General features: G+C 38.4%; 1 protein-coding gene across 1 annotated transcript; it reads left to right on the top strand.

Annotated features, from left to right (window-relative positions):
• Positions 1-3,124: 3,124 nt before the first annotated feature.
• Positions 3,125-11,928, top strand: LOC140232737 (cytochrome b-245 light chain-like). The gene is made up of 5 exons (XM_072312853.1): positions 3,125-3,301; positions 5,810-5,876; positions 8,938-9,012; positions 9,515-9,598; positions 10,465-11,928. Exons 1-5 carry the CDS (start codon positions 3,205-3,207, stop codon positions 10,709-10,711), a joined length of 570 nt encoding a protein of 189 aa, XP_072168954.1. The 5' UTR covers positions 3,125-3,204; the 3' UTR covers positions 10,712-11,928.
• The last annotated feature ends 465 nt before the right edge of the window (positions 11,929-12,393 follow it).

Below are 12,393 nucleotides of genomic sequence, written 5' to 3' on the forward strand. Positions count from 1 at the left end.
TTTGAGGGTTGGAAATATCACCGCTGTTTTCAATTCATTTGGCACAACACCTGCTGCAAAACTGCCATTTATTATGCTCGTAATGGCAGGGGCAGTCACTGATACACATTTTTTTATCAGATCCGTACAAAAAGGGTCTAATTCACATGACTTATTTGGAGACTTCATAATCATATTCTTAACCTCAGTTACAGAGGTTGGATTTAGCGAGTCTAATTTTGAAGTCTGAGTTGCAACTTTAGCTTCACTTTTAACCACACGGACAAAGGATAAGCGTATATTCGCTATATTATCAACGAAAAACCGATTAAATTGGTTAGCCAATTTTTTGTCAGAATCATGCTCAGGTAGAGGGGATTTCTGTTTTCTGCCAAGAAGCTTGTTTACAACCTGAAAGAGTTTCTTTGTGTCTTTTCCACAGTCATTAACTTGTTTAGAGTGATATTCAGTTTTCGCTTTCCTGAGTAGTGAACGGACATACTGACGTTGTTTACAATACAACTGCCTATCAATCTCTAACAACGATTTCCTCCATTTTCTTTCTAATTGCCTTCGACGCAGTAATTTCGCACTTGCAATTTCATCATTGTACCATTGAGTGTTTGGGCGAATGGTAATACAGCGCTTCTGGATAGGGGCGCGTACTTGTCCAGAACCGTCGACAATGTAGAGTTATAATTTATTGCTGATAGCTTTTTCAACATTTTCAGCACTTGAGCAAATAAAAGGAAGAAATTCTGTTGTAAGCCGGGTTAATGATGACGCTGACAGTCTCCAGTTGACGTTGCATAGATTTTATTGAACAAATCAAACAGTCTCAGTTTGCCGATACATTGTATAAACTCCGTTACTCTGTATTATCCTCATGCGTACATCCAATGCGCCAGGATAACTAGACTCTATACAGAATAACAAATATAGTCGAACTTTTGATTATTCGACATCAAAGAGCTCGCAGAGACTATGTCCACGTCCATTTGTCTCACAAGTCAAAGTCAAAGTCAAGAATCAATTAAATCTGCGTCATCTTCTCATGAAAATAAAAGTTGCGTTGTGCCCATGCCAACCGTAACCACACGCACACTGCGCCATTGGCATGGACACAACGCGCATCAACGCATTGACGCAACAATAACAGATCGCATATTTCCATTTACCACAAACTTCCCCGCGATTATATAACACAACCATGGGTTATATAATCCCAATTACATCATATCATTTTCATAACATTGTACATAATAATACATAACAAAAAATTCCCCGCTCTTCATGTCAAATCATTATACACTTTACAGCAATCCAATATAGAGCGGATTAACAGTAGATAATCAGGAAAGCGTGTGTTCCCCGCTTTTCCAGTCAAATATACAAACGCGGAAATACTACAAAATCGAACATTATTTTTGAAATCTGCCAAAAGCTGAAACTCTTGAACCTTCCAAATTAACAGTAAATCATACAAACTCAGATACATGGCATAAAGGTTCGGGCCAAGAGAATAACACATCAATACGTTATCTTCAGTTCCGCTTCAATGTATAGCTCAGTTGTTCCACATTGTCAGTAAGCAATGTTCAGATTCTCCGGGAAAATGGTCTTGGTATAAGCCCAGAATAACGTCAAACGTGCCGTAACAGAACAATGTTCTGCGTCGTATATAAAACCATACATTAATGTCTGTATCAATTAAGATTTATATCGAGGCACAACATAGACAGGTCTCTTAATACATATGCAAATTGTACATACCATTTGTTGTAAGCCGGGTTAATGATGACACTGACAGTCTCCAGTTGACGTTGCATAGATTTTATTGAACAAATCAAACAGTCTCAGTCTGCCGATACATTGTATAAACTCCGTTACTCTGTATTATCCTCATGCGTACATCCAATGCGCCAGGATAACTAGACTCTATACAGAATAACAAATATAGTCGAACTTTTGATTATTCGACATCAAAGAGCTCGCAGAGACTATGTCCACGTCCATTTGTCTCACAAGTCAAAGTCAAAGTCAAGAATCAATTAAATCTGCGTCATCTTCTCATGAAAATAAAAGTTGCGTTGTGCCCATGCCAACCGTAACCACACGCACACTGCGCCATTGGCATGGACACAACGCGCATCAACGCATTGACGCAACAATAACAGATCGCATATTTCCATTTACCACAAACCCATCATCGGATCTTCACGCAGCATACCAATGTTGATTGATCGCACTTCCGGGTTGATATCATTTTCTTGTAGGAGATTTTGACAGGAGTGTTGATTTCACACATTATGGCAGCGTGGTCATTATGCCCTCACAGACCCTGATATTTTGCACAGTTGTCACATCATCTTGCCTTGTCATGAGCAAATCAAGTATATGCCCTCGGGAATGGGTGGCTTCTTGTATATGCTGCTGAAAATTATGACTAGCCATCAGATCTGTGAACTTCTTGGTATTAGGCGAAGGCAGATCCATCTGAATGTTGAAATCACCTGATACTATGAGGTCACTTCTCCGTGGAAGTTGTTCATCCAGAAGAGTAGAAAATTCTTCAAGGAAATCATTGAATTGGTTTGGATTTGGAGGTCTATATACTATCATTAGGTGTTTTTTTGATGTTTCAGTCCTGCCAAACCCAATTTTCATCAAATAAACTTTGAATTCCTCTTAAACTGGCATGCTCTGTGATATATCATAAGTGTTTTCTTGGTATCTCGCAAAAAGTTAAGAGCCCAATTCTCATCACCCTCAGCGCCGTAACCGTATGGCAGCTCTGGATACGATTTGAAGTGCGCCATCTTGTGATGATAAACTGCATAGGAAATGCGGAAATAATGTGCCATCCGCTGCACCACCAAAGAGATTTTTCTTTGTGCACCACTCATCACATTGTAAACAATCTGATAAATCCGGAAGCAAAGGCTATGGTTGTGCAACTACACAACAACGAGCAAATGTCAGTGCATAGCTTCAGTGCATTCACACAGCTCACGCATTCACGGGTGTTCGACGCGACGGTGGGGTACCAGTAGCAGCGGCAGGCAGGGCATTTGGCTTCGTGTTGTGTTGCGTTCAACTTCAAGGGTACACCGTCCGTAGGACATTTAGTACAATCAAATTCTTTTAGACTCAGTACTAGCCGATTTCCAGCTTCTGCAGTACTGTTTATTGCCTTCAAAGCCAAAGGGAGATCAAAGAAAAACCATGGCGGAAACGCAAGCTGCTCCCAAACCGAAAGAAAACCCGTATAAAAACGAGTGGGCTATGTGGGCCAATGAACACTCGTTTGTCAGTGCAGTTGGTGAGTAAAATGTTCCAAATCCTCCAATTTTGATTTCGTGTATTCAAGTCGGTTTTTACTTATCGATCTATTCTATTTCATATGTAAAGAGGCTTACTCATTGGCTGCTTGCTGAGCTAAGGACATGTAGATCTATAGACCCTAGTTGATAGGTGGTGATAGATGTACATAAATGTACAATTATTGCAAGACAAGCTTTCCTTTTCTTCATGACTTATAGTCTGATATGATGTGTCAAAAAACCCCAGCAACGACAAACAAACAATTTTAAAGAATGAGATGACAACCAAGCAGAAGGTAAAATGAAAATTATCAAAACTGGACAGAAAAATCTGTCTGTCAGGAGGAGTTTTGTTTAATATTTTTTTTGACTCTCCCGTCTTTCCTCTATGGTATAAATTTAGATACAGGAGGGGATTCCATGAAGCCAGATGTTGTCTGTGCGGAACATATCCCTGACTACAAGATACATGTACACTGATACAGACTGATCTTTTGGTCAAATCAAAACACAAACAACAAAACTTGAATTTTTTTTTCTCTCTAGGCAGATGGTAATTGATAAATTACGGTATGAGAATGATGTCATTGCCCAAGTCTTTGGTAGACATGCACACAATCTTCATAACATGTAGGGATGGTACAGTATTGGTGGAGATGAGAATTGGGCTTTTTGGTTAACTTTTTGCGAGATATCAAGAAAACACTTATGAAATAGTACAGAGCATTACCATTTTAAGAGGAATTCAAAGTTTATTTGATGAAAATTGGGTTTGGAATGACTGAATCATCCAAAAACAAAGTAAAACAAAGCGATTATTGTGATAAATTGTGGGTCCCACACATATTAGAATCACTCTGTTTTGGATATCTCAGCCATTTCAAAACCAATTGTCATCAAATAAATGTTGAATTCCTCATTGAATTACATGCTTTTTCATATTTCATAGAAGGTTTCTCATTATCTCATCAAAAAATGTTAGAAACCTGAAGTTAGGTCTCAACCAAAACTATAAGATCCCATAGTAAATCTCCTTTTAGAAGAAAATTTGATGACATCATCATCCCTTCTCGAGGAGATGGGGGGGGGGGGTTGAGGGGGTGATGAGGATGGAGCTGCAGCCTCCTCTCTCCCACATTTTTGGCTCTTCAAAAGAGGAACAAAGAAATCATAAGAATTGAAAAGTTTCAGGACTCTCCAATTTGCAGGAGATCCGCCTGGAGAGTGTACAGTGTACATTGACCCTTGATCCCCACTCCCACTTGGGGAGGAGGGATCACTGGAGGCATGTACAAATCTACTCGGTAGAATCTGTCACTGCAAAATGAATATAAAATGGGCATGAATTCTGCTGTGTAATTATGTTTACTCTGTGTTGTATTACAGGATTTACAGGATGTCATGATGACTTGCGCAACTTCCTGTGTACACATGGGTGTATGCAAGGGGGGGTCGGGAGGGTCGTACGACCCCCCCCCCCCCCAAATTTTCAAAAGGTCCACTTTTTGTAAAAGACATTTTTGTTTTTCGAGGGATTTTTACCCTATAGATCTATACAACAGGAAAAAAAGTCACTTTTGTATGCACCAAATGGCCCCATTTTAAGATAGAAAATTCAAAAACTCCCTACCGTCAAGGTGGGAGGGGGGGACACCCCTTCCCACACCCTTCCCCCGCTCGGTTGCTCCGCTCCCTCGCAAAGGTAAAGGTCGAAAAATTGTGATTACGACCCCCCCCCCCCCCCCCCCAGAAAAAATCCTGGATACACCCCTGGTACAATGTACATGGAATGCCACCCAACTTTCGTCGAAATTGAACAAATGCTGTAAATTGAGACCTTTTATTACTGGTACATCCTCCCTAGAATTTCAGTCAAGAGAAAATGGTTGCACTTGTTTACAGGTTGCATATCACCTTGTAAGAATGCATCAAATGCTAATCATGATCCTTAACTGTGTAAACTTGAACTTAAGTACTGTCTAAGAATGCTATAATGCTCTGCAGAGGTTCAGCAGCTCTGAGTTTGTAGGAAGACTCACAGTGTAGGACTAGGAGCTGCCCCAGCTGTCCAACTGACTGATGACTCATTTAACCCATTGAGGATGGGTTGATTTTGCTACAACACGCATTTCCCATAGACACTTGCCCGAGTATACTCGGGACTCATCTTCAACGGGTTAACCCTTTGAGGACAAGCTGATTTTACTGTCATAACACACATTGCCCATAGACACCAGTTCTGCTCAAGTACCAGTATACCAGGGGCTAGTGTTCAATGGGTTAAGAGTTCAACTAGACAGTGTTTGATTATATACAAGTGTACCTCTCTCATCATTATGTACTATTTGATTTGGCTTACACTGTAATCATTCTTTTTTTCCTCTGATATATTGCATTTGTGTCACTTTGTTTTTAGACAAGTGACATTTCTATAATGATGAATTCACCCTTGTTCATGACCATCCTTGTAATGTTAAGTTTTCCTGAATTCACCTTTCCCTGTACAGTGATGCTGATGGGAGGTATTACTGGGGCCTTCGGCTTTGATGGAGCGTTCTTTGCCTACTACACAATGTATCCTTTATCGTTTTGTGAAGTTTATACCATCAACCCTCTAGCAATCATTATTTCAGAAAGTAGCAAAATTCATACAATTTGAATGTATTCTTGACATCAGCTTAGATGTCTACATTGTAAGTTGCAGTCATGGATGCATTTTGAGGAGAGACAGTAATAATGATAGCATCGAAACTAAGGAAAATCTGTATCACTGGAACCACATACAGTTGAACCTCTCGTATCCGGACAAGTCGGGACCGGGGCTCATCCGGATAAGGGATTTGGCCGGATACGGGAGACTCAATGCTTTATACATGTACATATACATACACATGTACTGATGTAGCCCATTGTAGTACCACATGTAGTAATGTGTATACTGCAACCTTTTCATTGTTACACTCAGTAACAGACCGCAAAATAGAGGTGTATGTTAATGTTGGAAGTAATATTTAATTCATGTGTGTTTGTGTAGGAGTTCTCAAGGAGTTGGGAATCCCCCTTTCCTCCCGTAATTATATTAAAAAAAAAAAAAAAATCATGGCGAGATTGCGTCCGTATAATAGAGAGATCCGGATAAAGGGAGGCTGGATAAGAGAGGTTCAACTGTACTGGGCAGTATACAATTGTACTCTATAACATTGGATAAGCTTTGGAATGTACAATAAGTACAATGTATGTGCAAATCAGTTGATTTGTGGTGCCTTAATTGCAGTGCTAAAATTATGTTGACACAGCCTACACCCTGTATTCTGCATTTGTTTCATGACAATTATCTTGTCATTGAATTTTTTCTTTAAAATCCAATGCATGTAGCCATGCTGTCACTTGCCTGTGCAGTATCTCTGGGATAAATTCCTCGTACACATTTTCCACATCAAAACATTTTTATTCAATTGTACTTAATGAATTTTAGCCAAAAGAATGCATTAAATGTGTGGATATGCATGGACATATGACTTACATTGTAAATTAGACTGATTTGCGGACAGATAATTCAGCAATTTATATTTTAGCAGTGGCATTCCGTTTAACATTGAATTGGTCCTGTGTTTGGGATTGCACTATGATATTTGGTTGCATGATTTCTGGTTGTAAGGTTCAGTTCATTCAGTTGGTAGAGTAAAAACAAACAAACAACCACCCCAAACTTTTTTCCTTGTTTTAATGACACTGATCCTGTTTATGCTGCAAGTTTTATACTTTTTTATTGTGCAATCAGCAGACTAACAAACCATTTACAGTGTACTACTAGTATTCTAATTTGTACTCACAGACTCCTTGAACAGAACTACTGTAGTTCAAGCATATTAGGATAACATCTCTGTTCTGTAATGTACCCGGTGATGCTGGAACAAGCAGCAATAATAATTCAAAAAAAAAAAAAAGAAGAAGAAAAGAAGGAAGCAAGATTTAACAAAGAGGAACCCAAAACCCATGAAAGGATGTTTATTTTTGGGAGCCAGTCCGGTGTTTACTTATCAATGAGAAAAAATAAATACCATAGTTCTGTGTGTGGATGCACATTACCTGTTCTGCTATTCAACAGATAGCACTGATTCAAGATTGTATGTTTTTCTACTCTACATAGATATCAGTTAGTATAATATATCATTCAAAGATGGAACAAAACCCTGATGGTTTACCATTTACCATGCAGCATCACAGTATGCTGTGGTTATCTACTTTAGACCTGGTTTACTCATCCACAATGGTACATGTAAGTACGGTATGCATGGAATTAGCGTGTAATGGAGGGCAGGTTTTGACAATAGATGGCTTTGGAGAGTGCAGTGGAGCGGGGCAGCACTTCCTTGTTCATAGGTGTCTGTAATTTGGTTGGTTGAGTAGCATTTAATGCAATACAGTGTAACTGTGTGGTTCTTCTCGAGGCTAATGTGTTGGTATCAGGGAAATGATTTGACAAATTTGTCATGCTTACAGGAAACAGGATGCTTGGTTTAGACTCAGATGACATGAAATGTGATAACAGTGTAGGTCATAAAATGACCAGCCAGAAGTGATACTTGTTTTCAATTCAATTTCAGTTCATTTATTTCCACAGGGTAAATAAAAAGATGTTTTGATGATTTTTGTTTCATTTGTAAGTACCCAATAATAGAATAGCAATACAATTTACTCAGATGAAACTGTTATAACATGTCGTAAGATGGATCTCAAACCTTGAAAAAGTATAGTATTGTGATAAATGGACTCTTTCTTTTCATAATAGAAAAAAAAAACAGACAAAAATAATATGATGAATGTTAAATAGTTAATGTGGTATTGGCAGTAAAATCAACATTAAGGTAAATGTTAGGAAATCATCTGTAAGAAATACTACCAATTTGACTTAATGACTGAATGGTTATTGCTGATCGCAGTATGATAAAATCTGTTTTGGCTGAGGAAACATTTTTAAGGTTTTTATGTAACACATCTTTCCAAGTTCTGATTGCAGGATGAATTTAATGCCAGCTTTTCATAGATATATATAGAACTTGGAGAATTAGGGTTCTATGTTGTATGTAACTGTAGATGTTTCACAGGAATGTTTGTGCTCCCAGAAAAAAGGCACTCTACATTGATCAAAGATCCAGGTTTAAAAATTTTTATGTCCTTTTCTGTATCAAGCAAAGAGCCCTATCTCATTAGGATTTAGGAATATTGCCTTATATAAGTCTTAGCTTTCCATGGATTCACACTGCAACAGTTTGAACAATCATAAAGTTAGAAATACAGTATACTGCATAGCAAATTGTTGCCACTTTTAACCTCATGTTCGTTTGCAGTGACATTATAAATTATCTGTGACATAACAGTACAAGTGTATACTTGTTTTCATAGCACAGATGTCACAACAAACCTCACAGGAAATAGGGAGAAAAAAAGAAGAAAGAAAGAATGATTGTACTCCAGTCTGCAATTTTCTTGTAATGATTCAGATTGCTCTTTGCATGAAAGCTGAGCATCTTCCTGGAAAAAATGTTATGATAAACTGTGTTTCTTGTCACTTGCATTATGAAAGGCTCTAAGAATGTGAGTTCCTTAACCTGTTGCCACCCCACCCCTACAGCGTAGCCAGTGTGTTTATCCTCATCATTGAGTACCCCAGAGGGATGAGGAAGAAAGGGAGTACTGTGGAGAGGAGGTGAGGAATCTTGAAGTGATATCACAGAAACAATAAAACCATCATTTCTATAAATAATGAGATTCACAAAATTTCATTTATCCTAGCATAATGAAAGAGCACTTGACTTACACGTACCTCTTCCAGAAAGCAGGGAAAATGACATGTACATGTATAGTGTTTGTTGTTAAAAAGTCAAAAGAATGTGCACTGTTCATGAAATATGAAATTTTGTGGAATTCTCTGTATTTCCTTCTTGTTGTTGTTCTGCAATGACATCACAATCTGTAGTAGTCTACTCATCCAGCGATAGCAGCACCAAAACTTCACAATTTCATATCTTTTGAACTCGATCATCATACTTGGGGAAAAATTCCCGTGTAAGTTAATGTACAGTATGCTGCATATAACGGTGTAGCTCAATGACCAGTTTCATTCCGGATGATGATTATTGAATCAATGTACCGTAGCCTTGTGTTGACAAAACCTTCTAACTGATGATTTCTCTTTGATTTGTTACCAGGTGGCAGAGTATCCTTCACCCGTTCCTCCTCGCACTGTCACCCCTCACCACAAACTACTTCGTCCGATTCATCCTCTATCTCCTGTAAGTTGTTTGTCTTCTCAGTTTTTCCCAGGATTCCTCTCTCTCTCTCTCTGTCTTTGTATGACCTGACCATGTACTTGTGCGATTGGAGACAATATTTTCGCCAGTTGCTCTTAATTTCATAAAGGTCTGTCAGCTTGCAAAATTAGCATAATGAAACACTGTGAAATATATCACATACAGTATACTGTAATAGTTATAATAACTGTATTGTGTGCAAGGGTTAGAGATATGTGCAGATGTTTATCTGCACGTGTGTATCCTTGTACCGTGTAGTGCTTTTGTCATTAGCGATAATTGCAAACATCTGTATAAAAAAACAGCAACTATAAACACTGGAATCCTGTCTGCAACCATTTAACCCACCAAGTGCCCACCCCCCCCCCCCAAAAAAAAAAGAAGAAAAAAAAAAGAAAAAAAACCCCCACACATTTCTGTAGTTTTCATGTTGTGTCTGTTTTATAATTTCTGATTTTCTGTTGTTTCACAATGTGGGCCAAAAATATTTCTCATTTTAACCCTTTCATTGTTATATGCCATCCTTTGTTGTTACTGCTCAATTATCAAAAACCTCTAAAATTTTGCATCACTAGCTGATTCTCAAATTGGCAGCACTGTTTGGAAGAATGATGGTTAATTCATATCTCTCTCTCAATGGGCATAAGCATTTATTCTTTAATTTGTGCAGAATGGCTAAAATCAAGCAGTTCTCTCTAGTCTTTTTTTCGTTACGGGATTCCCATGTAGTTAAATTTAGAGTTGCCAATTTGTGGAGGAAAAATGATAATTTCTGCCACTAAACTCCTCCCAAAGACTTGGTGTGCGATGGTTTGACATGTGTGCTCTACCACTCTCTACCATTGTAGGATGAGCATCCCTTGTATCTTCCAGTTCCCCACCCTTCTGGGAGGCATCTGCCTCTTCATCGCTGCCATCATCTACTTCATTGCTGCCCTCGGTGGCGAGAGCTGGAAAGTCTCCAAGCGCACTGTCAGGCGGGACAAGACCCTCACCAACAGGCCCCCAGCCAACCCCCCTCCCCGTCCCCCCACTCAGGGTGCAGCCAACGAGGGCTTTACCGAGATCCCCCTGGAGCAGGTCAATGGACAATAGTGGACAAGGCTTGAGACCAGATGGGCGGGCGTGGTTATTGGTAGGGATGGAGTGTTGGGCGGGGCATGTGGTAGGAAGATCTTGGGGTCATTTGCCAACAATCTGGTATCTCTTTTGTCTGCTCAGTGCATGATTTTTGATGAGGTCAGACCCTCAGAGAAAAGAGCTGACATGATATTTCTATGTGAGCTAAATTGGGAGCATTTCTTTTCAATATCTGAAGCTGTAAAAGAACAATACAGACTTTACTGTTATTTTTACAGGGGGTATGTATTTATTAATTTGTAGTGGAAGTAATAGCTGAAAATGTCAGCAGTTGTTAACTCTTTTGTTATTTATATCTATGTGCTGGAAGGTCAAATGCAGTGTAACTACAAAGGAAGAGGCAAGCAGAGAGGTTGACTAGGCAGTAGAACTGTATGAAGATTAAGGAATGGTGTCATAGGCAAAATATGAACTGTACACAATACAGAATTATGATAAGCCAAAATCATATTACAGTGTATTACATCCAAGATTAGGTGGGGATATATGCATGTCTGTAGAGCTGAGTTGTACTTCTACATTGGATAAGTTTTGACAAACAGTTCTCTCATATCCAAGAATTCATGTTTGTGATTGGTAAGAAACATAAGCTCTTATTCTCTGCATAGTTGTGATTTTGTTGTCATCAACACATCTTTTCAGTCTACCCAACAAGGCTGTTTTTTTTTTTTTGTTTTTTTTTTTTTTGTGCACCGATTTACTCACATTATTTGATTCATTCATGGACTGCTAGGTCTCTAGAATGTTGAAGTCAAGGTGGAATATTAATGTGGCCGGTCCATGGAATAAGCACTTGATTTCAACAGCTCACAGCGTGCGTATTGTCCTAGTTTGTGATGTTTAATACTCAAATAGCATGAGGTAAAAGATTCAAAGAAAGTGAGTAAAGACCTCCCTCACATGTAGCATTGTTTCTTTTCCTGTGATGCTAAAAACAAAAACCAATCACAGCTGTAGTGAAAGCAATTTGATTTAGAATGAAGCTACAAGCTCTGTCCAAATACAGTTGATTCAGGTAGTGGTTCGTCTCCTCTCAATATAGCCAAAGATCAAAGGTTGGGGAAACTTTTATCGAGAGTTCATATGATATTCATGTCATATAAGTTTGTTGTGTCTAGATTTATATCTCTTGCTACATGATGTATGTAAAAACTTTACTCACACACACACACACACACACACACACACACACACACACCAGAAAAAGAAGTGAAACTTTTGTTGCATTCAAAATTGAAAGGGTCATGCATGTGATAACATTCCCAATATAACTTTGTCTTTGCACAAAAACAACATCACTTGATGTCCCAAAACAGTTGTCAGAAATATTCTTCCTAATCAGTCTTGGCCTACATCATTGCCATTATTTATGATTTTTGTATTGCTATGAAGTCATTTATGCAGTACACACTACTATATTGTTAGGTGGGTCATGTTATAAGATTATATTTGCAAGACTATTTGTTGCATATTTTTCTTTTGTATTTTCATCTAAATGTATGTAAAATGCATATAATAATATGGTGGATTATTGTATGGAATAGTTATCTCTTTGATTTATCACAGATCAAATATTTAGAACACAGGATGACTTTTTTAAAATAAATTTTTGATGGTCTTATAGTGTTTGGCCATTC

Source organism: Diadema setosum, chromosome 9 (assembly GCF_964275005.1).
Source record: "Diadema setosum chromosome 9, eeDiaSeto1, whole genome shotgun sequence".
Taxonomy (NCBI): Eukaryota; Metazoa; Echinodermata; class Echinoidea; order Diadematoida; family Diadematidae; genus Diadema; species Diadema setosum.

Excerpts from the sequence above, each read along its gene's own strand:
- LOC140232737 (XM_072312853.1), top strand. The coding sequence starts at position 3,205 with ATGGCGGAAACGCAAGCTGCTCCCAAACCGAAAGAAAACCCGTATAAA. Across the intron at positions 3,302-5,809 it reads CTCGTTTGTCAGTGCAGTTG|TGATGCTGATGGGAGGTATT; the intron begins GTGAGTAAAATG and ends TTCCCTGTACAG. Across the intron at positions 9,599-10,464 it reads CGATTCATCCTCTATCTCCT|GATGAGCATCCCTTGTATCT; the intron begins GTAAGTTGTTTG and ends CTACCATTGTAG.